This window comes from Entelurus aequoreus, linkage group LG14 (assembly GCF_033978785.1).
Source record: "Entelurus aequoreus isolate RoL-2023_Sb linkage group LG14, RoL_Eaeq_v1.1, whole genome shotgun sequence".
Lineage (NCBI taxonomy): Eukaryota > Metazoa > Chordata > Actinopteri > Syngnathiformes > Syngnathidae > Entelurus > Entelurus aequoreus.
Genome location: NC_084744.1, coordinates 40453761 through 40479665, shown reverse-complemented (window position 1 = coordinate 40479665; position 25905 = coordinate 40453761). Strand labels below are relative to the sequence as shown.

The window sequence follows — 25905 nt, the reverse complement described above, 5'->3', positions numbered from 1 at the left end:
GAGCGAAAAAAGATATGTCTTGCACTGCATTCTAGTCCTTCACTCTAATGTTCCTCATCCACAAATCTTTCATCCTCGCTCAAATTAATGGGGTAATCGTCGCTTTCTCGGTCCGAATCTCTCTAGCTGCTGGTGTAAACAATAGGAAAATATGAGCAGTCCTTCCTCCGGTGTCGTCACGCTACTTCCGGTAGGGGCAAGGCTTTTTTTTATCAGAGACCAAAAGTTGCGAACTTTATCGTCGTTGTTCTATACTAAATCCTTTCAGCAAAAATATGGCAATATCGCGAAATGATCAAGTATGACAAATAGAATGGATCTGCTATCCCGGTTTAAATAAAAAAAATTCATTTCAGTAGGCCTTTAAAGGCGGTGTATATATATACGTATATATATATATAGTACAGGCCAAAAGTTTGGACATACCTTCTCATTTCAATGTGTTTTCTTTATTTTCATGACTATTTACATTGTAGATTGTCACATCAAAACTATGACACCTGTGAAGTGAAAACCATTTCAGGTTGAAGCTCATGGAGAGAATGCCAAGTGTGTGCAAAAAACTAATCAGAACAAAGGGTGGCTATTTTGAAAAAACTAGAATATAAAACATGTTTCAGTTATTTCAGTTATTATTAAGTACATAACTCCACATGTGTTCATTCATAGTTTTGATGTGACAATCTACAATGTAAATAGTCATGAAAACCAAGAAAACGCATTGAATGAGAAGGTGTGTCCAAACTTTTGGCCTGTACTGTACATATATATATATATATGAATATATATATATATATATATATATATATATATATATATATATATATATATATATATATATATATATATATATATATATATATATATATATATATATACAGTATATATATATACAGTATATATATATATATATATATATATATATATATATATATATATATATATATATATATATATATATATATATATATATATATATATATACAAACCCTGTTTCCATATGAGTTGGGGAAATTGTGTTAGATGTAAATATAAACGGAATACAATGATTTGCAAATCATTATCAACCCATATTCAGTTGAATATGCTACAAAGACAACATATTTGATGTTCAAACTGATAAACATTTTTTTTTTTTCAAATAATCATTAACTTTACACTTTGATGCCAGCAACACGTGACAAAGAAGTTGGGAAAGGTGGCAATAAATACTGATAAAGTTGAGGAATGCTCATCAAACACTTATTTGGAACATCCCACAGGTGAACAGGCAAATTGGGAACAGGTGGGTGCCATGATTGGGTATAAAAGTAGATTCCATGAAATGCTCAGTCATTCACAAACAAGGATGGGGCGAGGGTCACCACTTTGTCAACAAATGCGTGAGCAAATTGTTGAACAGTTTAAGAAAAACCTGTCTCAACCAGCTATTGCAAGGAATTTAGGGATTTCACCATCTACGCTCCGTAATATCATCAAAGGGTTCAGAGAATCTGGAGAAATCACTGCACGTAAGCAGCTAAGCCCGTGACCTTCGATCCCTCAGGCTGTACTGCATCAACAAGCGACATCAGTGTGTAAAGGATATCACCACATGGGCTCAGGAACACTTCAGAAACCCACTGTCAGTAACTACAGTTGGTCGCTACATCTGTAAGTGCAAGTTAAAACTCTCCTATGCAAGGCGAAAACCGTTTATCAACAACACCCAGAAACGCCGTCGGCTTCGCTGGGCCTGAGCTCATCTAAGATGGACTGATACAAAGTGGAAAAGTGTTCTGTGGTCTGACGAGTCCACATTTCAAATTGTTTTTGGAAACTGTGGACGTCGTGTCCTCCGGACCAAAGAGGAAAAGAACCATCCGGATTGTTATAGGTGCAAAGTTGAAAAGCCAGCATCTGGGATGGTATGGGGGTGTATTAGTGCCCAAGACATGGGTAACTTACACATCTGTGAAGGCGCCATTAATGCTGAAAGGTACATACAGGTTTTGGAGCAACATATGTTGCCATCCAAGCAACGTTACCATGGACGCCCCTGCTTATTTCAGCAAGACAATGCCAAGCCACGTGCTACATCAACGTGGCTTCATAGTAAAAGAGTGCGGGTACTAGACTGGCCTGCCTGTAGTCCAGACCTGTCTCCCGTTGAAAATGTGTGGCGCATTATGAAGCCTAAAAAACCACAACGGAGACCCCCGGACTGTTGAACAACTTAAGCTGTACATCAAGCAAGAATGGGAAATAATTCCACCTGAGAAGCTTAAAAAATGTGTCTCCTCAGTTCCCAAACGTTTACTGAGTGTTGTTAAAAGGAAAGGCCATGTAACACAGTGGTGAACATGCCCTTTCCCAACTACTTTGGCACGTGTTGCAGCCATGAAATTCTAAGTTAATTATTATTTGCAAAAAAAGAATAAAGTTTATGAGTTTGAACATCAAATATGTTGTCTTTGTAGTGCATTCAATTGAATATGGGTTGAAAAGGATTTGCAAATCATTGTATTCCGTTTATATTTACATCTAACACAATTTCCCAACTCATATGGAAACGGGGTTTGTAGATGACAATGTGTTGTGCGTTTACAGGAAGCATTGGCTATATAATATAGAGCATTATTGCCTTGTTTTTTCCACATGTTTTTTGCACTGAACATATAAAGACTACAGAAAAAATAATATTTGTCGACACAAATGAAGCTAAAAGTCATATTTAAGGTACTATTTCCGCTAGGACTCCAGTAAAATAATAAAGGTTAAGTCTTATAACCAAAAAGTTTTCACCTGTTTGTGCATGCAATAATTACTCAATTAATTCCGTAATCATTGCCACGTTTCCATAATATGTTTTCCCCAGAAGATTTAGCTGAAGAAAAGCTGCAAAGAATCCAGATTTCACAGATAAATCCAAATAATGCTTGTAGTTGGGTCTGGAATAACCCAACATTGAGTTATCATAACTCAACTATTGGGTTAAATAATTCAACCCAATAGTTTGGTTGGGAATAACCCAACATTAAGTTATCATAACTCAACTATTGGGTTAAAAAATTAAACCCAATAGTTTGGTTGGAAATAATCCCACATTAAGTTATCATAACTCAACTATTGGGTTAAATAATTCAACCCAATAGTTTGGTTGGGAATAACAAAACATTAAGTTATCATAACTCAACTATTGGTTTAAATAATTCAACCCAATAGTTTGGTTGGGATTAATCCAACATTAAATTATCATAACTCAACTATTTGTTTAAATAATTCAACCCAATAGTTTGGTTGGGAATAACCCAACATTAAGTTATCATAACTCAACTTTTTGGTTAAATAATTCAACGCAAAAGTTGGGTTGAAAAAATTAACCCAAAATGTTGAGTTAAAATAACTCAAATAAAAGGTTTGTCCTTTTCTGAACCAGCAGTTGGGTTAAAATTGGGTTATTTTTTAACCCAACATTTTTTTGTGTGTATTTTGTTGAGATTGAACAATATCTGCATCAATAGCACAAAAATGGGCAGAACATTATTTTCAACCATTGCCCCTTTTCCATTCTAAAGTTTTCCCCACAAGATTTAGCTGAAGAAAAGCTGCAAAGAATCCAAATTTCACAGATAAATCCAAATAACCTTGTAGTTGAGCCTGGAATAACCCAACATTGAGTTATCATAACTTGACTATTGAGTTAAATAATTCAACCCAATAGTTTGGTTGGGAATAACCCAACATTAAGTTATCATAACTCAACTATTGGGTTAAATAATTCAACCCAATAGTTTGGTTGGGAATAACCCAAGTCATCATAACTCAACTTATAGGTTAAACAATTCAACGCAAAAGTTGGGTTGAAAAAATTAACCCAAAATGTTGAGTTAAAATAACTCAAATAAAAGGTTTGTCCTTTTCTGAACCAGCAGTTGGGTTAAAATTGGGTTATTTTTTAACCCAACATTTTTGCGTGTGTATTTTGTTGAGATTTCACAATATCTGCATCAATAGCACAAAAATGGGCTGAACATTATTTTTGTATGTGTGTGTGTGTGTGTGTGTGTGTGTGTGTGTGTGTGTGTGTGTGTGTGTGTGTGTGTGTGTGTGTGTGTGTGTGTGTGTTCATCAAACAGTGCATCTCACACAATTATTCACATAATTTATATCATTTTACTGCTTTGTGAAAATGTGCACAGTATGTACATATATAGAGGCAATAAATAAAAAATACAAAACTAAATCTTTTCTATGTGGACTAAACACAAAGTGGACGAACACACCAAGTCTAAAACCTTTCACAGCCAGTAAAGCACAAAACAATATTTTTGTTTTGTTCAATGTATATCTACAAAATACAGGGAGAAAAATGAGCTGCTCGTCTGGTGTGTAATATCATTTTTGTTTCTGGTGCAGCTTTTAATAGCCAGGCCTTTTTCCCACTCTGGGAAAAAAAACAATAACAATATAGTGCAGCATGACAACACAATGTTGTCTCATTTTAAACACACAAATCAACACAAGACCGGCCTCAACAGGGGGGAAAAACGTTCCAATAATTTAACTTAAATAATAAACACATACAAACAAGTTGAGGCTTTTTTTTTTTTTTTTTTTTTTTTTACATTTTGCTGGGTTATTATTTCATTTGGTGCAAATGATAATGTCTTACTTACTAATGGTGGGTAACGCAATAAAGAAAACAAATATAGGTTTATTGTAGCCTGCGTGGTGCAGTTTGTCTCCACAAATATGATTCAAAAAGATATAAAAGAGCAGCAAAACAATGGTTCATGAATAATGATCCGCTTGTGGGGAAAAAAAAAAAAAAAAAAAAAAGCTCCTCGTTCAAGTTTCTCAGCTTTTTCTTTCTGGTTCCGGTTTGAGGTGAACTCCACAGTCGGTGTTGTACGTCATGACCTGTGGGTGGGTGGGTGCGAAGTCCGACACCCCCCCACCTCTCTCACCTCCCCCAGACACACCTTGGCAGGTGTCCCGACCGTGTGTGTGTGTGTGTGTGTGTGTGTGTGTGTGTGTGTGTGTGTGTGTGTGTGTGTGTGTGTGTGTGTGTGTGTGTGTGTGTGTGTGTGTGTGTGTGTGTGTGTTCACATGAGCTGGGAGGACTGTTGCATAGACTCCTGGTGCGCACCGGGGTACCACGACGTGTAGGCCGGGATGTAAGACCCGGTGGTGCCGACTGACGTCTTCAAGGCGGTGGGCGCGCTCCAGACGGGCGCGACCGTCGGGGAACCACTGGAGAGTCCACGGCCGGTGGCCAAAGCGTTAGTGTCAATAGTGCCGCCGCCTTGCTTCATCAGTTTCTTGAACTTGGACCTCTTATTTTGAAACCAAATCTTCACCTGCGAAAATGCACACGACATCCGGTTAGAAGAAATAATAATAATAATAATAATAATAATAATAATAATAATAATAATAATAGATTTTATTTGTAAAAAGCACTTTACATTGAGCAAACAACCTCAAAGTGCTACAGTGTATTAAAAAAATAATAAAAAGATAATAAAAATAAAAAAAAATAAAAACTAAAACTAGCACGCATATATCTAAAAAAAAAAAAAAAAAGAATCCAATCCAGTCCTATCCACTTTATTTATATAGCACATTTAAACAACAAGAATGTTTCCAAAGTGCTGCACAACAATATTAAAAACAATATTAAAAACAATGTTCAAATATTATCCTTAGCTCCACCAATGACTGGACAAAAACAAAAAATAAATAAATATAAAAACAATATAAAAATACATATGATTAAAAACGATTTTAAAGGGTAAAACCAATTAAAACAGTAAATAGAAATCAAAATGTATTTAAAAAAAAACAAAAAACAGAGGACAACAGAGGACAGAGGACCACACAACTCACGTAGTGTTAAAAGCCAAATAATAAAAGTGGGTCTTAAGATGAAATAAATTGCACCGAGGCATTTTTACGCACGTGAGAAAATCATTTTAAATATATTTCTTCCTCCTGGAATTAAATCAAAAATATGATCCATCCATCCATCCATTTCTACCGCTTATCCCTTTCGGGGTCGCGGGGGGTGCTGGAGCCTATCTCAGCTACAATCGGGCGTGAAGGCGGGGTACATGAAATCAATTTATAATGTATAAAAACATGATTATTTATAGGCTACACAATAATAATAATAGTATAATAACATGACAGTAATTAAAGAATGAATTTAAACAAATATGCATAAATTAGAGCTGACAACAGTAATGAGTTAATTATTAATGATATACGCAGATTATGCTCCGCGCGGATGGTTACCGGAAAGGCTGAGGGTGGTGACACGGCCTGTGACCTGGTCAATAAGGGGAAGTGGATTTCATTTCAAAATAAATCCTAAATTTTAAAAAAATACGCAAATAAATGAACACAATTTTGACAATTACATTTTAAATCGTGCGATTAATCAAATAAATAAATAAAAACTTGACCTAAACAGCGTGATGTGAATATTAGTATTATTATTATTGTGGCAGACTTGCCTGTGTTTGGGTGAGTCCCAGAGACGCGGCGAGCTCGGCTCTTTCCGGTAAGGCCAAATATTGCGTTTGTTGAAATCTTCTGTTGAGGGCTTGGAGTTGCAAACTGGAGTAGATGGTTCGAGGTTTTCGGATCTTTTTCCCTTTCCCGTTGAAGCGAACCTCTCCGCCTTCGACCACCGCGTTCTTGCCCGGTTCCGGTGCTGGTGCGGACGGAAAGATGGTTAGAAAAGGTACAGCGCAGCCAATAGACGCCCGAGGGTCACACTTTTGTAATTAGCCTTAATTGGGAATTGTTGGTGGTGTTACGCAATATGACGCCAGTCTTACCTGCGTCCTCTAAGCGGGTCTGGGGCAGGGCGCTGCTGTTCTGGTACGTTTGGACCGAGCCGAGGTAGGCGCTGCTGGAGTGGTTGCCCACCGAGTTGATGTAAGGGTAGGCCAGGGTTCGGGGGAAGTTGGGGCCCGGGCTATAGCTGTCGTGCTGGCCGTGGCCCGCCGAGTGTAAACAGTGCACCGGGTAGTGTCCGTGCGTCATGGAGGACGGAGACATTTGTTGACTCGGAGGTCCGAACTCCATGAAGACGCTTTTTCCTGAGACGGGACTGTTGAGACTTTCTGGGATTGTGGTCATTGTCATCTTCCGTCTTCCTCCGGCTTTTGTCGTGTGAGTTCAGACCGGGAGGGCTCCCGATTTAAGTCGCACCGCTTTTTTCTCCTTCCATTCATAAGAAAATTCCGTTTGTGCCCGTGGAAAGTGGCAGGTGTGATGCTGCGGACCGAGATAAACTCCCCCGGAGGTTTGAATCTGCCACTCATGAATATTCATTCCTGGCCGCCGCTGATTGGTCCGCGCCCTCCAGGCGGCGAGCCCATTGGTCCGTCCGCCTCGCAGCGACCTGATCAAGGCGAGAAAGCGCACAGAACCTCAGGCCGCCTGCTGACAGGTCCGAATCATCATTAAAGTCACAGTTATTAATTACTAAGGTGTTACTAGTAAATATGTCTTCACATTTTAAAACACAACCCTCCTCTACCCACGTTTATGTTATGAAGTGAAGTGAATTATATTTATAAAGCGCTTTCCATAGTGAAACCCAATATCTAAGTTACACTTTTAGACCAGTGTGGGTGGCACTGGGAGCAGGTAGGTAAAGTGTCTTGCCCAAGGAAACAACGGCAGTGACTAGGGTGGCGGAATCAAGGATCGAACCTGGAACCCTCAAGTTGCTGGCACGGCCACTCTACCAACCGAGCTATACCGCTATGCATATGTTCCTTTTTGACTGTACTTAAATGTATAATAGACTGTATTTATATTATTCACATGTGAATAATGCTGTATAATAGACTGTATTTATGTTATTCATATGTGAATAATGTTGTATAATAGACTGTATTTATATTATTCACATGTGAATAATGCTGTATAATATACTGTATTTATATTATTCACATGTGAATAATACTGTATAATAACTATATTTATATTATTCACATGTGAATAATGTTGTATATTAGACTGTATTTATATTATTCACATGTGAATAATGCTGTATAATAGACTGTATTTATATTATTTACATCTGAATAATGCTGTATAATAGACTGTATTTATATTATTCACATGTGAATAATGTTGTATAATAGACTGTATTTATATTATTCACATGTGAATAATGCTGTATAATAGACTGTATTTATATTATTCACATGTGAATAATGCTGTATAATAGACTGTATTTATATTATTCACATGTGAATAATGTTGTATAATAGACTGTATTTATATTAGTCACATGTGAATAATGCTGTATAATAGGCTGTATTTCTATTATTCACATGTGAATAATGCTGTATAATATACTGTATTTGTATTATTCACATGTGAATGATGCTGTATTAGACTGTATTTATGTTATTCACATGTGAAAAATGCTGTATAATAGACTATTTATACTATTCACATGTGAATAATGCTGTATAATAGGCTGTATTTCTATTATTCACATGTGAATAATACTGTATAATAGAGTATTTATACTATTCACATGTGAATAATGCTGTATAATAGATTGCATTTTTATTATTCACATGTGAATAATGCTGTATAATAGACTGTATTTATATTATTCACATGTAAAAAAAAAAATACCTAAGTGTTTATTGTTTATTGTGAGCGAACTGTGGTGCTGAATTTCCCCCCAGGGATCAATAAAGTACCTTCTATTCTATTCTATTTTCCTTAAATGTTATATTTTTGAATCTGCATGCATCATTACTAATTTTTTTATATTTTATAAACCTTTATTTACAATATGAACATACAATCAAGAAATAATAACAGAACAAGTACAGAAACAGTACAAAACAGCGCCAGGGGGTTGTAAACTCAAAAAAGTAAGTAAAATAGAATGCATCATATATATATATATATATATATATATATATATATATATATATATATATATATATATATATATATATATATATATATATATATATATATATATCCATCCATCCATCCATTTTCTATCGCTTATTCCCTTTTTTTGGAGTCTATATATATACAAATAATTTTTCCAAACTTTTGGTCTGAAGGAAGTGAGTGCGAAGGACAGAAGAATCTGAGAAGAAGGAACAGATTATATTTATTGCATTAAAGAAATAAATCATACAAAAACATGATCAATGTATGAGCTGACCTGGCAAAGCATTATGAGTATGGCACTTTAAATTTTAATAATGCCAGCATAAAGTGCCAAAAAGAATTCCTGAACATCGAACATTTATCTATGAAAATATGGAGTAGCTGCTAATGGTGTTGACTGAGACGCAGCTTGCAGGAGATACCGTATGCTCTCCAAGGTAAAAAAAAAAAAAAAAATATATATATATATATATATATATATATATATATATATATATATATATATATATATATATATATATATATATATATATATATATATATATATATAATGTAAAGCCATAGACTCACACAAGTTCTGTAAATAACACATTTGGCACACAGCATCATTGTTTTCACAGCTTTTTGGCTGTCAGAGGTAGGTAACCTTTATTTATAATATGAACATTTACATACAATCAAGAAATAATAACAAAACAAGTACATAAACAGTACAAAACAGCGCCAGGGGGTTGTAAACACAATAAAAGAAGTAAAATAGAATTATATATATATATATATATATATATATATATATATATATATATATATATATATATATATATATATATATATATATATATATATATATAATTCTATATATATATATATATATATATATATGTGTGTGTGTGTGTGTGTGTATGTGTGTGTGTGTGTAACAAAATGTAATCCACATTTGGAACACAGCATCATTGTTTTCACAGCTTTTTGGTTGTCGGAGGTAGAGAGTGTTTTAAGGCAGAGTTCTAATCACCATTACTCTCATTTTAATTTAGAAAACATCTTTGATCAATATGAAGATCAGTGCGGTTTAAGCGAGCAAATAACCAATTTTCAGTCGCATCAAAGCTGCTGACCGGTCTGACGGATGCCACTTTAATTAAAGCTCCGAATGTGCTGAATTAGCATAACACAGAGTTCAATTTTCATAAGTAGGCCAATAATTAGTCATGTGTTTACCACTTGCACTGGCTCAGGGTCCCACTTCCACCTGCAGCAGAGTAAAGGTGAAGCCATCTCCAGGCTAATATATTTATATTATAAGTGATTGTAATTCATATTTGGTTTTTGTATGCAAAAACTGATGACGTTATTTCTAAAGGTGTTGTTTCCACATTTAAACGTGTCTGCTTTCATCGTCTGCATTTTTTTAATTTTTGCACTGAGCTTTAGTCTAAAGTGAGGATGCATGCAGGGGGGTGAGGCCAAACTACCACAAGCCTAATTATGTCTCAAAATCCCAGTGAATGGAATGGACTGCAGGATTAGACATGCACGTCAAACGATAAAGCATTATGATAATAGAATAATAGTAATGGTGCAAGCAAGGACTTACTGAGGTGATCAGGAGAAGGTGTGGGGATGAATCCACTTGATTAGATTTGGAGAAGAAGAAGAAGAAGAAGAAGAAGAAGGAGAAGCAAAGTGTATCCAGGAGTAGTTGTGTCTTGCAGGCTTGCAGTTCTGCAGCATCTGATGCAGCGCAAGGCTGCTGCCTCCATCTCCACCTGAATAACTCATTAAAGCTAGTTAGAGTCCCTCGCTGTCATTAGCAGCCCAATTACATAATTGGACTCAAATAAGGACCAGCAAGTTGCAAAAAAAAAAAAGAAAAAAGAGTGAGCTGGAGCATGGTGTGCACAGATGCCAGTGTACTGGCTGGATTTAAAGATTCTCTCAAATATAACCAAAACCTTGCTGCCCACCCCCTCTCCCTAAAATAGGCCAATTTGAAGTAATTTCTCTGGGATTATTACTTTAGTGGGGAAAATGCTTCAAGACTTCCTCTATCAACAATGATAATGGCGCTACAACCAATAATTATCATCTTCCAGAACAGAGGACAGATTTTTATGGGCACTTGGTGGGTGCGACTGATAACTGTCATTATTTTTCCCACGATTACAGTATCCACAAACTGGAGCCGCTCGCACTACCGAGTGTGGAAAATTGTAAAATAATAAAGTGGTGACACTAATGATACGAATGGTAATTTAGAGCTGGGGTTTTTTTTTCCACTGCCGCAGGCATTGAATTTGAGGGTCTCGAGTAGATTTTAACCTCTAAAATGTAATATGAGGGTATATTTTACGTGACACTGTAATATGACCTTTTTAAAACGCTGCGCACGCGCAATAACGTCGAGGAGAAACGATCTAATTTGTTGGTGTATTTGTGATATGTTAATGACGACTCTGGTCGCAAGGCAGTAAATGTAGCCTACACTTTACAGGACAATCTTAATAAGCACGAAATGGCGCCATTACTGTTTGGACTTTGACCTTCTCGCACATGCCCTGACTGAACTCTACATTTTCTTTTGAAGACACTTCAGCGTTTAGATGGCATTTATGTTTTATTTTGATTAACTTTTTATACAAGGGCTCCATCAGGGGTGTCAAACTCATTTTATCTCAGGGGCCACATGGAGGAAAGTCTGTGGACGTTAAAACAAAAAAATAAATAAAGACGACTTCAGATTGTTTTCTTTGTCTTACTTTGGCCAAAAATAGAACAAACATTCTGAAAATATTACAATAAAAATACAGAGTAAAGTTTAGATCCATGAAGGAAAGAAGAAAGTGAATGAATGTTTATAACTGAATACATTTACATATGCATAAAAAAATGTTTTCTTTTGTATTTATTTTTTCTAATGCATGAAGTAACATTTATGACAACCTTTTTCCAAAACACAATATAGAATGTGAGATATAGCAGGATAATGCGTACATTTATCATTTGTTTTCAAAACGCTTACAAAAAACTGTGGGACCCCATTTTTATGACTTGATGGGGTCCCTGGGAGCCCATTTTGAAAATTCTTAGCACCATGTGCAAAACAGCAGCAGGCGACTGTGTTCTAATACTAATCAAATATCATCCCGGGGGCCATAGATCATTCATTCGCGGGCCGGATCTGGCCCGCGGGCCTTGACTTTGACACATAGGATCTAGTACAGGGGTAGGGAACCTATGGCTCTAGAGCCAGATGTGGCTCTTTTGATGACTGCATTTGGCTCTCAGATAAATCCTAGCTGACATTGCTTAACACTAGGGATGTCCGATAATATCGGCCTGCCGATATTATCGGCCGATAAATGCGTTAAAATGTAATATCGGAAATTATCGGTATCGTTTTTTTAATTATCTGTATCGGTTTTGTTTTTTTTGTTTTTTATTAAATCAACATAAAAAACACAAGATACACTTACAATCAGTGCACCAACCCAAAAAACCTCCCTCCCCCCATTTCTTTCTGTTATCAATATTCTGGTTCCTACATTATATATCAATATATATCAATACAGTCTGCAAGGGATACAGTCTGTAAGCACACATGATTGTGCGTGCTGCTGGTCCACTAATAGTACTAACCTTTAACAGTTAATTTTACTCATTTTCATTAATTACTAGTTTCTATGTAACTGTTTTTATATTGTTTTACTTTATTTTTTATTCAAGAAAATGTTTTTAATTTAGTTATCTTATTTTATTATTTTTTTTTTAAAGTACCTTATCTTCACCATACATGGTTGTCCAAATTAGGCATAATAATGTGTTAATTCCATGACTGCATATATCGGTTGATATCGGTATCAGTTGATATCGGTATCGGCAATTAAAGAGTTGGACAATATCGGAATATCGGCAAAAAGCCATTATCGGACATCCCTACTTAACACGATAAGTAATGAATAATTCCGCTGGTAATCACAGTGTTAAAAATAACCACGTATCAACCAGACTACAAAGCCATCAGCAAAACCATACAGCACCAGAAGTCGCATTAATGGTAAGAAGTATTTTATTTATTATTGGTTACCTTCAGAATAACTGTTATTAAAAAGAAAAAGAGACTTATTATACCGTATTTTTCGGAGTATAAGTCGCTCCGGAGTATAAGTCGCACCGGCCGAAAATGCATAATAAAGAAAGAAAAAAACATGTTTAAGTCGCACTGGAGTCGCATTTTTTGGGGAAATTTATTTGATAAAACCCAACACCAAGAATAGACATTTGAAAGGCAATTTAAAATAAATAAAAAATAGTGAACAACAGGCTGAATAAGTGTACGTTATATGAGGCATAAATAACCAACTGAGAAGGTGCCTGGTATGTTAACGTAACATATTATGGTAAGAGTCATTCAAATAACTGTAACATATAGAACATGCTATACATTTACCAAACAATCTGTCACTCCTAATCGCTAAATCCCATGAAATCTTATACGTCTAGTCTCTTACGTGAATGAGCTAAATAATATTATTTGATATTTTACGGTAATGTGTTCATAATTTCACACATAAGTCGCTCCTGAGTATAAGTCGCACCCCCGGCCAAACTATGAAAAAAACTGCGACTTGTAGTCAGAAAAATACGGTACTCTATAAATGTTGGTCTTACTTAAAAATGCACATGTATTCAGTGTTAAAGAATATTATATGGCTCTCACGGAAATACATTTTAAAATATTTGGCTTTCATGGCTCTCTCAGCCAAAAAGGTTCCCGGCCCCTGATCTAGTACTTTAAAAATAGTTATATTACAGGTTGTAAACATGAAATATTGGTATACAAGTCAATGTCAAGTCCTCAATCAAAAAATTTGCTGTAATTGAATTAAAATGTAATTTCCATTTGCTGTAATATTCATTGTTTACTTCACGTACAAGCAACATATTTGCAGCTTCACCATGATGGAGGGAGCAAAAACATATTTTACCAGGATTTCACAGCATATTTCACAGTAAAATACTGTAATCTAAATTTAGTGTAACACTACAAAAAATGGCAAAACAAAAATGACGATATCCTTGTATTTTACCACAACTTTTATACAGCATGGAATTCTCTAAAGAAAGACTTAAAAAAGTTGCAAGAATATCTTTGAATTTAAAAAGAGTTACAAAAAGAGATTGATTTTGATTGGACGTGTCATTGTGAAAATGCTTAAAGGAAAATGAAAAAGTATGTTGGAGTTGGGGTTGTTGGTGGAGGGAACAGTGATAAAGTCATCTAAAATCATTTGTGTTAAAAAGGGGGCAGATAAATATAAGAATATTATTCTTCCATCTGCTCCTTTCTTATCATGGAAATGTATAAGAAACAAAAAACAATGAAAGTGTCTTGTATATATGCATGTTCATGAAAGAATAAAAAGAATGATGATGATATGGCAATAACTGTCGATATAGTCCCCTGTAATATCACAACAAATGAGTGAATGAACACATTTACATATGCATAAAAATGTGTTTTCTTTTGTATTATTTTTTTAATGAATGAAGTAACATTTTTGACAACCTTTTTCCATAACACAATATAGAATGTGAGATACAACAGGATAATGCATACATTTACCATTTGTTTTCAAAACGCTAATAAAAAAGTGGCACCCCAAAAATGTACTGTGGGACCCCATTTTTATGACTTGGTGGGGTCCCTGGGACCCCATTTTGAAAAATCCTAGCGCCAACACTGATGGAGTATTGGTGCGGGCTGCTTCTAATACTAATCAAATATCATCCCAGGGGCCATATATCATTCATTCGCGGGCCGGACCTGGCCCGCGGGCCTTGACTTTGACACATAGGATCTAGTACTTTAAAAATAGTTATATTACAGGTATATAAATATGAAATATTGGTATACAAGTCATATGTCAAGTCATCCATCAAAAAATTTGCTGTAATTGAATTAAAATGTAATTTCCATTTGCTGTAATATTCATTGTTTACTTCACCAATTAGCTGCACGTACATGCAACATATTTGCAGCTTCACCATGATGGAGGGAGCAAAAACATATTTTACCAGGATTTCACAGCATATTTAACAGTAAAATATTGTAATCTAAATTTAGTGTAACATTACAAAAAATGGCAAAACAAAAATGATTTTACAACAACTATTGTACAGCATGGACTTCTCTAAAGAAAGACTTAAAAAAGTTGCAAGAATATCTTTGAATTTAAAAAGAGTTACAAAAAGAGACAACTGGAATTATATCAAACTGATTTTTGATTTTGATTGGACGTGTGTCATTGTGAAAATGCTTAAAGGAAAATGAAAAAGTATGTTGGAGTTGGGTTGTTGGTGGAGGGAACAGTGATAAAGTCATCTAAAATAATTTGTGTTAAAAAGGGGGCAGATAAATATAAGAATATTATTCTTCCATCTGCTCCTTTCTGATCATGGAAATGTATAAGAAACAAAAACCAATGAAAGTGTCAACTGTACGTGGCTTGTATATATGCTTTTTCATGAAAGTAATAAATATACCCACCATAGTGCCCTGTAATATCACAACAAATCTCCTGAGATGTTCCATTGCAGCTTAATTCTCTGCAGTTACAGTAAATTGCTGCAAAGATATTTCACAGCAAATGACTGTGAAAGTAATGCAATAATAGCCAGTAATTTACAATGAACCATTTTATAGAACGCTTCAGGACCGTTATTAGATGCGTGCCCCCCCCCCCCCCCCCCCCTGTCTGCAGCGGGGCTCTAACTAACCAACTGACTGGCCCCACCGAAGAAGAAGGTGAGCTCGGGGGAGGCAGGGGGTGAAGTAGACGGGTTTTTAACACCTGCCGCTCTTCACCTGGGAGTGCAAGAGAGAGAGAGAGAGGAGGGGGTGTGGAGAATGTCTGAAAGGTCAGCGACTTCATTTTGTTTTACTGATGGACCGCCCTGCTTTTACCCACAACCACCCTCACCCCAATCCCACATTTCAGCAGCCACTAAATAGTTTCCTGACCACAGCGTCTAAAAGGCAATGCAGCCAATGTGGGATTAATAGTTCCCCTCAACGACACAGGCTTATGTATGTATCTATGATGGATACGATAAGTCACACAAAATGTACCGGAGTCACCCTTTCTACCATTAAACAAGTTGAATTGCACCCCCACCCCCTTTATTGCTATTCCATTCTTTTTGCTCCCATCCTGTAATTTGTCAGCGAGTCAAACGAGATGCACCACAATTAACTGGATTCGCTGCCTATTTTCATGTTCAATGTGGCGCAAAATGTGAAATTGATTTGCTTTGTTCGTTTATAAGGCGCAAAGGTGAAAGAAGGGGGGGATGATGGCTAAATGATTATTATAAGAACGCTAGGCGCTGCTTTTTTTTTATTATTTATTTTTTTACCCCAGACAATAAAATAATAGTCAGGGCTTGTTCATTTAATTGTATTCAAAGGTGTTAAAAGAAAGTTATCATGATGTAATGTGAGGGCTAACAAACAGCGTAGCATGAAAAAAAAAGTGTTTGATTTACCAAAAGGCATGTTATTGATTTTAATCAAACTAGATAGGACAGACCTGGGCAAAATAGGGACCATTAAGAGCTTCAATCCGGCCCACCGGACGTTCTACATCATTTTTTTCGACCTTTAACATGAAAAGTGTATTTGCCATTATGATGTGCAGTGATGTTTTTAAATGACTAAGTCTTGAACTATAGAAAGTATTTCAATGGTTGAAATCTGCACTTTTGGGTGTTCTAGGAGTTATTAGGGTCATCTAGGTCACAGCAGCTCAGACCAGGAACAAAGCAGAGTGGGCGGGGCTTGTTTTCAGAGCAGCCAGCCCCAAACACATGTGGAAGCAGATTTTTACAACACATTTCCGTGTATAAGTGATAATATATCATATTGTAGGTGTTTATTACATTTTGCATTCATATTTTGCTGTTTGTTACATTTTTGTTGTGTTTTGCTAGTTTGTAAAAGATACACAACTATGGAGGAGCTGGTCTGAGAAGTAAAAGATGTTCATATGTTGTTAATATTCAGTGTTTTATTGTTCATAGTTAATATCGTAAATCCCACTTTCTTTATTTTCATGTACATTTTGGGTGTCTCATTCAGTAAAACAATTTAAAATTCCATTCCGTTTTTTTGAGGTGGTCTATTTTTAGAATTCATTATGACTTTTGGTATTAGTGTAGGCCAGAGTAGGCCACCTATTCAGTGGCTTAGTGGTTAGAGCAGGGGTCCCCAAACTACGGCCAGTGGGCCGGATCTGGCCCCCCGGCATCCAAAATCCGGCCCACGGGAAGTCCCAAGTAAAAAAAAAAAAGTGTTTTAATTTTTATTTTATTTTATTTTTTTAATTTTTTATTTTATCTTTCCTTTCTAATCCATTTTCTACCGCTTGTTACTCTCGGTGTCTCCTAGCCGCTCAGGCAAATCATATGTCTAAAAATGAATTTTCCCATCGATAACGTGACAATGTTTAATGTTGATGAACATCAATGTTAATTGATGTTAAATGACAAAACGGATTAACTCGCTGGAATATAAAGACAATGTATATATGTGTGTGTATATATATATATGTATATATCAATCAATCAATCAATAAATGTTTATTTATATATATATATATATATATATATATATATATATATATATATATATATATATATACAAAGCCCGGCCCCCCGCCAAATTTTTTTAACCCAATGCGGCCCCCCGAGTCAAAAAGTTTGGGGACCCCTGGGTTAGAGTGTCCGCTCTGAGATGGGTAGGTTGTGAGTTCAAACCCCGGCCGAGTCATACCAAAGACTATAAAAATGGGAGCCATTAACCCCCTGCTTGGAACTCAGCATCAAGGGTTGGAATTGGGGGTTAAATCACCAAAAATGATTCCCGGGCGCGGCCACCGCTGCTGCTCACTGCTCCCCTCACCTCCCAGGGGGTGAACAAAGGGATGGGTCAAATGCAAAGGACAAATTTCACCACACCTAGTGTGTGTGTGACTATCATTGGTACTTTAACTTTTTTTAAAAAGACCCACATACACATACTGTACAGCAGATTTTTACAGCTAAATGTTTATATATCATTTATACACACATAAATGAGATAAGGTATTACTATAAGAACAATTTAGTGTTGAATTTGGAGATGTTCTTGCCTGAAAACACAAGATCATTTGTTTACACTTTCCTTCTCAGGGATGATTCATCTCACGATAAACAAAACCACCGCTTGCAGGAGAGCATAATAAATGAAAATAACATAAATTAACATAACATCATGATGATATTGTTTTATCATCCTTTGTCTTACTTTCAACGCAGTGTTCCAATCCACCGTCTGTATTTCTAAGTGTCTTTATGGTTTCAAAAAGGGGCTAAGGTCATATTCCGGCTTCACCGCCCCCGCCTCTGCCCCGTTCTATTCATGTTGCTATGCAGAGCAGCCCTGTGCTCAAAAGGCTGCAGGTCACAAGTGTGCAAAGGCCTCCAGCAAACTGGGAGAAATGCCTTCCCCATTACAGCAGCAGCAGGGGTCAGGCCACAAGGCAGCGAACATCCCGGCCGCCTGAAATTGGCTGCAAAATGACCAATTACCCAAGTGAGGTCTGGGGGAGGAAGGAGTTTGAAAAACATAGCTTTTTACTTAATTCAACTTAACTGTAAAATGAAACAAGACACATTTGAGCTTGCACATTGGGACTGACGCTAGGGGGGAAACACGTGGACAGCTAACCATATGGCTTCTTCTTTGAAATGCAAAACAAATAGTCCAATTTCCAGCAGTATTCAGACACCTTAAAATATATACTAAAAATATAAGAATAAAATGTACACAAATATGTACAAATAAGGACATATAAAGAAAATGGTAATAAAAAATAATTCTAAAATATGCATATTAGGTATGTAACATTAAATAGTATTAATGATAACCGCGGTAAAACTCCCGACGGTTATTATTACTGTTTTAAAATAAAATGATGGAAAAAAACGTGACAAATAAGCTCACAGAGTGACTCGCGCCAGCGCACTAGCTTAAACGCTAAAATGAAAACAAGAGACATTGACGTCTTTCCCCATTAAGAAAGAACATACCCCAATTTAAACTTATGTAACGTTACTGTTGGAGCAAAGAAGATTTTCAATGGTGCACATTGAATGTACAACAGAGTGATCAATCTATACGAAGTGTTAACGGTGCTTTCAAGCACCGCCAGACAGAGTAGGAAGCCACAACGCCTGCCAGAAATGATAAATATTAGAAAATAGATTTGTTTTTTGGGGTTTTTTTTGTGGTTTTTTTACAAACTTTTTACTTAAATAATCTTAGAAAGCTACAGTACAAACCTATATCTAAAAGTAGTTTAAAAACCATAAAAACTTTAAAACAGATCTAATCCTAGGACTAAAACACTACTAAGAAACACAAAAGATGTAAGATAGTGAGTTTTCTAACAGTGTGTCTATTTATTTTACTTATTTCAAAGAAAAATAACTTGGTCAAAATATTTCAGTGTATACCGTATTTTTCTGACTATAAGTCGCAGTTTTTTTCATAGTTTGGCCGGGGGTGCGACTTATACTCAGGAGCGACTTATGTGTGAAATTATTAACACATTACCGTAAAATATCAAATAATATTATTTAGCTCATTCACGTAAGAGACTAGACGTATAAGATTTCATGGGATTTAGCGATTAGGAGTGACAGATTGTTTGGTAAACGTATAGCATGTTCTATATGTTATAGTTATTTGAATGACTCTTACCATAATATGTTACGTTAACATACCAGGCACGTTCTCAGTTGGTTATTTATGCCTCATATAACGTACACTTATTCAGCCTGTTGTTCACTATTCTTTATTTATTTTAAATTGCCTCTCAAATGTCTATTCTTGGTGTTGGGTTTTATCAAATTTCCCCAAAAAATGCGATTTATACTCCAGTGCGATTTATATATGTTTTTTTCCTTCTTTATTATGCATTTTCGGCCGGTGCGACTTATACTCCGGAGCGATTTATACTCCGAAAAATACGGTAAGTACTTTTTGAATATTTTCAACAAGAATACGAAAGTAATGATCACCGTAATATGAAATGTTTATATTGTTACATCCCTAATACATACATATTTAAATATAGTTAGTTAGCAGTAATAATAATGTGAGGTGTGATTAATTTTCTTAATTAAATTAATCACACTTTTGTATCAGGATTCATTATGATTAATCAAAGGACTTGTTTGCTTAATTTAAATTAACTAAAAAAAAATCCCAATATATTGACAGAAATACAATTTTATTGTCAGAATGTCAAAAATGTTTTAGGATAATTGAACACAAAACTTGGTAACAGTTTCACCTAAAGTTCAGTCAGGATGTATTTCAAAGTGAAATTTTCCTGCAAGTCTCCTCACTCATGTGTGCATTGACCTGATCACTGACCGAACAACACTTTTCAGGTAAACATCCGCCAACCACGGTTAAGCTAAAGGAGGGGAAAATAAATTGCGTGATTATATTTAAATAGTGCTTTTTCTCTCGAGACTCAAAGCGTTTTACATTGTGAAAACTATTATTCACATTTTCAAGCTACATTTAAACCAGTGTGGGTGGCATTGGGAGCAGGTGGGTGCAGTGTCTTGCCCAAGGACACAAGGGCAGTGACTAGGATGGCGGAAGCTGGACTCGAACCTGGCCAGCCGCTTTACAATCTAGACGCAGGCCTGGGCAATTATTTTGACTCGCGGGGGTCAAATTTAGAGAAGAAAATGTGTCTAGGGGTCTATTTTTAGAAAACACTAATACAAAACCTCACAATAATGTCTGATTGAAAGCTAAAAACGCTATGACAGACCGCTTTAAAAAACGGAATGGAATTTTAATTTTTTTTATGAATGAGACACCCAGAATGTACATGAAAATAAAGAATGTGGGATTTACAATATTAACTATGAAGGATAAAACACTGAATATTGACAACATATGAACGTCTGTGGAAACGCTCCCCAGCCACACTGCTTGGTGCCTCGTCTGAGCTTGCTGTGACTTACATTACCATAGTAACTAAATAGATGACCATAGTAACTAATTAGATTACCATAGTAACCAATTAGATGACCATAGTAACTAGTATAAGATGCAGATTCCAAGCATTGAAAGACTTAGTATAGTTGAAGACTTACGGTCATTAGAAAACATCACTGCACATCATAATGGCGGCTACACTTTACATCTTAAACATCTTAAAAAAAATGATTTGTGAATGTCCGGTGGGCCAGATTGGAAAGCTTAACGGGCTTTAGTTTGCCCAGGTCTGATCCAGGCTGCCCTAATATGTGTACATACACTATATTGCCACAAGTATTTGGCCACCTGCCTTCACTCGCATATGACCTTGAAGTGCCATCCCATGGAATTGTCCAAAATGTTTTGGTATCCTGGAGCATTCAAAGTTCCTTTCACTGGACCAACTCCTGAAAAACCAACCCCACACCATAATTCCTCCTCCACCAAATGTCACACTCGACACAATGCAGTCCGAAATGTAGCATTCTCCTGGCAACCTCCAAACCCAGACTGGTCCATCAGATTGCCAGATGGAAAAGCTGGATTCATCACTCCAGAGAAGGAGTCTCCACTGCTCTAGAATACAGTGGCCAGGTGCTCTACACCAGTGGTCCCCAACCACCGGTCCGTGGATCGATTGGTACTGGGCCGCACAAGAAATAATTGTTGTTGTTTTTTTAAATAAAAAAATATATATATTTATTTTTTTATTAAATCAACATAAAAAACACAAGATACACTTACAATTAGTTCACCAACCCAAAAAACCTTCCTCCCCCATTCACACTCATTCACACAAAAGGGTTGTTTCTTTCTGTTATTAATATTCTGGTTCCTACATTATACATCAATATAGATCAATACAGTCTGCAGGGATACAGTCCGTAAGCACAAATGAATGTATTTCGTTATGACCACAATAAAAAAAAGTAAAACAATAAAAATATACCATACCCCCCCCCCCCCCCACCCCACCCCCGGTCCGTGGGTCAAATTTTCAAGCGTTGACCGGTCCGCAGCTACAAAAAGGTTGTGGACCACTGCTCTACACCACTGCATCCCAGGCTTTGCATTGGACTTGGTGATGTATGCCTTAGAATGGGGTCGGCAACCTAACATGTTGAAAGAGCCATATTGGACCAAAAATACAAAACTCTAATCTATCTGGAGCCGCAAAAAGTTAAAAGCCTCATGTAAGTGTTACAATGAAGGCAACACATTAAGTAAGTGTCTCAGAGGGTGAGATAACTCCTGAAAATTACTGGCTTAAAACTGCCAAAGGTATAGATGTGTGTGTCCAAGTTAAAAGAAAGGACAGGCTGTCTTCTCCTAATGGATTTATTGCAATCTTTGTAACCTGGGTAACGTTTGCTGTGGTCTGGAAAAACATAACGTTTGCTGTGGTCTGGAACATCATGACACACAATCAGAAATGCAGCCAATATTACATGCAGATAATGTGTCATGAGACATGCAACTATCAATTAAATACACAGAGGACTTAATTAAGTAAAGGAAATTAAATTAACTCAAATATACCTACAGACAAGGCATAATGATGCAATATGTACACACAGCTAGCCTAAATAGCATGTTAGTATGGATTATTAGCACTCCAACAAGTCACCAACATCAACAAAGTTCACCTTTGTGCATTCACGCACAGCATAAAACGTTTGGTGGACAAAATGAGACAAAGAAAGAATGGCATAAAACACGTCTTTCTCTTCTAGCGTTGGAGAAAGTTATACATGTAAACAAACTACGGTGAGTTCAAGGACCATCAAAATTATTAGGACAAAACGGCGCTGGCCAAATACTGTTATCAGTGAAGCATAAACACAAACACAATAAACAGTGGGATTTCTAACAATTAGGGACATTTCTGTTATGTGTGTCCTCCTACAGAAACATTATTAAAACAGCAAATATATTTTCCCCCCATCTTTTTCCATTTTTGAAAAAGCTCCAGGGAGCTACTAGGGCAGTGCCAAAGAGCCGCATGCGGCTCGAGAGCCGCAGGTTGCTGACCCCCGCCTTAGATGCAGCTGCTCGGCCATGGAAACCCATTCCATGAAGCTCTCTGCGTGCTGTACGTGGGCTAAATGGAAGGCCACATGAAGTTTGGAGCTCTGTAGCAACTGGCTGTGCAGAAAGTCTTTGCGCCGTGCGCTTCAGCATGCACATTATGTGGCCTACCACTTTCTTTATTTTTCTTATAATAAAGTTGACTTTGGAATATTTAGGAGTGAGGAAATTTCACGACTGGATTTGTTGCACAGGTGGCATCCTGTGACAGTTCCACGCTTGAAATCGCAAATGTTTGTAGAAACAGTCTCCATGCCTAAGTGCTTGATTTGATACACCGGGCCAAGTGATTAGGGATTCTCATAATTTGGATGGATGGCCAAATACTTTTGGCAATATAGTGTATATTCTGCATATATTAGTGCCATACTTTTTTGCGGTTAATCACACGTGTTAACTTTGAGTTAACTTGTTGTTTTTGACGAGTCTTTCCACGTTTCCCCTTTGGAATTAGCTGGCCGCGACATGCAAATTTGCCAATTAAGGCCGATTGTCCGCGGAGGGGCGGCCCGCTTGACATTCAGCTGCCACCTCTAGTCGCCGACGGCCCTTTTGAGTTTTTGTTAAGAGTTAAGTCTCCAACAAAGACAGGAAGGGGGTCAGCACTCAGGCAACACCTGAATGCGCCTCTCCTTTGGCTGCACCCCTTGATCCCCCCCACCCCCCAGTCTGTGCCTGTCATTAGGTCTAATGATGGAAAATTGTCATGTTGATACAAGTCTTGCTCTCCCCCTCTCGTCTTTGTATAAGTAGAAGGTGGAAGCTCCATTTGCAACAAAGTTCTTTGTGACTAAAAGCCACGGACGTTGCGTGCGTGCTCGGGGGAGAAAGGAGGCCGTCCACGCTCTTTCCACAGCCGGTGTAATTATTCATACTGTGACCTTAATGATTCGCTCTGTTCATTCTGTATCTCATCCACGCGCCAGACTCTCAGCACAGCCCCGTGTCAGGGAATATGAAAAAGCCATATAATGAAAGCATTTTGGCTGAGGGAGGGAAAAAAAAGGGTCTGCTGAAGCTGCACTTGCTACAAAGGCGACTCAATTATATGAGTAATTGTGATAATTTCCCCCCATTCACTTCTTTATGTGAAAGGTAAAAAAAACAGATGCTGAAAGGGAAATTACTCGGACAATGTGTAATCGGTTGAAATAGTCACAACAGAAAGAAAGGGGGGGGGGGGAGAATATGACTGCAAGAAAGTGAGGGGCCTATAAATAGGCTGGGGGGGCCCTGATAAATGCACCCTCAGAAGCTCGCAGACACAAACAAATAGCCGGATGAAAATGACCACTAAGAGAGAAAAAACAAACGCTGGATGAAAGTAGACGCGCATTCAGCTGCCAGGAAAATTAAATTCCTTTTGAAAATTTCAGCCTTTGGAAAATGCATCCCCCCACCCTCCTTATCCTTAGCTATCATTTGTTGTTCTCTGACAGGAAAAGGATAATTACCCTCTCTGCCGGGCGGGAGGACTGACATGTCCTTTGCCACTCCGACAGGAGGCTTGAGAAATCACTTTGAATGTTTATGTTCAAGCGTGTGTTTTGTTCAGCAGCAGACTTGCATTAATGAAACTGGGAGCGTCCATAGTGGGCCACATCTCGCCATAAAACTGCTTGTTCCTCTCTCTACGGGCGTTCTATCCCCTCACACAATGTTGAAGAAAGGAAATGTTTCACATATGCACAGCAAGTGCACTCAATTATTGCATGGAGGCAGCAGGATAAAATATTAAGATGTCACAATTCTGGCATCTGCATTCAGCGTTTAGAACCCCATCCATCCATCCATTTTCTACCGTTTGTCCCTTTTGGGGTCGCGAGGGGTGCTGGAGCCTATCTCAGCTGCATTCGGGCAGAAGGCGGGGTACACCCTGGACAAGTCGCCACCTCATCACAGGGCCAAGCGATTAGAAGATGGGTGTCAAACTTGTTTTTATAGAGTGCCTGTCATTCGACTAAATAATGAATGAATTTCCCTATGAATTTTTATATTTTTCTTTTTTTTTTCACGTAAAGAGTAAAAACAATCTGTAGATTTGACCACTGATTTTTTACAGAAAAAAAACCTGGCAGCTTAGTTGCCAGACTTTTACTTTAAATAATATGTTGTTGTTTTTTAATTATTATTATTTTTAATCCAATCCAATCCAATCCAATTCACTTTATTTATATAGCACATTTAAACAACAAAATGTTTCCAAAGTGCTGCACAACAATATTAAAAACAATATTCAAATATTATCCTTAGCTCCACCAATGACTGAATAAAAACAAAAAATGAAGACATACAAAACAAAACAATATAAAATAAATATGATTAAAAATGATTTTAAAGGGTAAAACCAAATAAAACCGTAAATAGAAATCAACATTTTAAAAACACAGAGGACCTGACAACTCACGTAGTGTTAAAAGCCAAAGAATAAAAGTGGGTCTTAAGACGAGACTTAAAACACTCTACTGTGGGAGCAGTTTGAACATGGAGGGGCAGAGTGTTCCAGAGTTTAGGGCCGACCAGAGAGAAGGCCATGTCTCCCCTGGTTTTAAGTCTGGTCTTGGGCACCACGACCTGGAGCGAAACATGTAAAACATGTAAATAAATAGAAATACAGTACCGCTGTTTCATTTTATTTTGGCAACTCGGCTGCCAGTTTTTTTTTACCATAATAAAATGTGGTACCATAAAATCATCAACTGTGGATTTTACAGTTAAAAAAACAAAAACAAACAAAAAAAACTGACAGCTCAGTCGACAGAATTTTACTGTAAAATAACAAA

General features: G+C 36.9%; 1 protein-coding gene across 1 annotated transcript; it reads right to left on the bottom strand.

Moving 5' to 3' along the window:
* Positions 1-4133: 4133 nt before the first annotated feature.
* Positions 4134-10785, bottom strand: dlx1a (distal-less homeobox 1a). Its single transcript, XM_062070676.1, has 4 exons — positions 10526-10785; positions 6828-7396; positions 6501-6700; positions 4134-5342 (listed from the first exon to the last, which is right to left on the bottom strand). Exons 2-4 carry the CDS (start codon positions 7135-7137, stop codon positions 5088-5090), a joined length of 765 nt encoding a protein of 254 aa, XP_061926660.1. The 5' UTR covers positions 7138-7396; positions 10526-10785; the 3' UTR covers positions 4134-5087.
* Between the last annotated feature and the right edge of the window lie 15120 nt (positions 10786-25905).

Bases quoted from the DNA above. Each gene is read 5' to 3' on its own strand.
- dlx1a (XM_062070676.1), bottom strand. From the start codon at position 7,137: ATGACAATGACCACAATCCCAGAAAGTCTCAACAGTCCCGTCTCAGGA. The intron at 6,701-6,827 runs GTAAGACTGGCG...CGTCCGCACCAG, and splicing joins GACCCGCTTAGAGGACGCAG to CACCGGAACCGGGCAAGAAC. The intron at 5,343-6,500 runs GCAAGTCTGCCA...GCATTTTCGCAG, and splicing joins TGGGACTCACCCAAACACAG to GTGAAGATTTGGTTTCAAAA.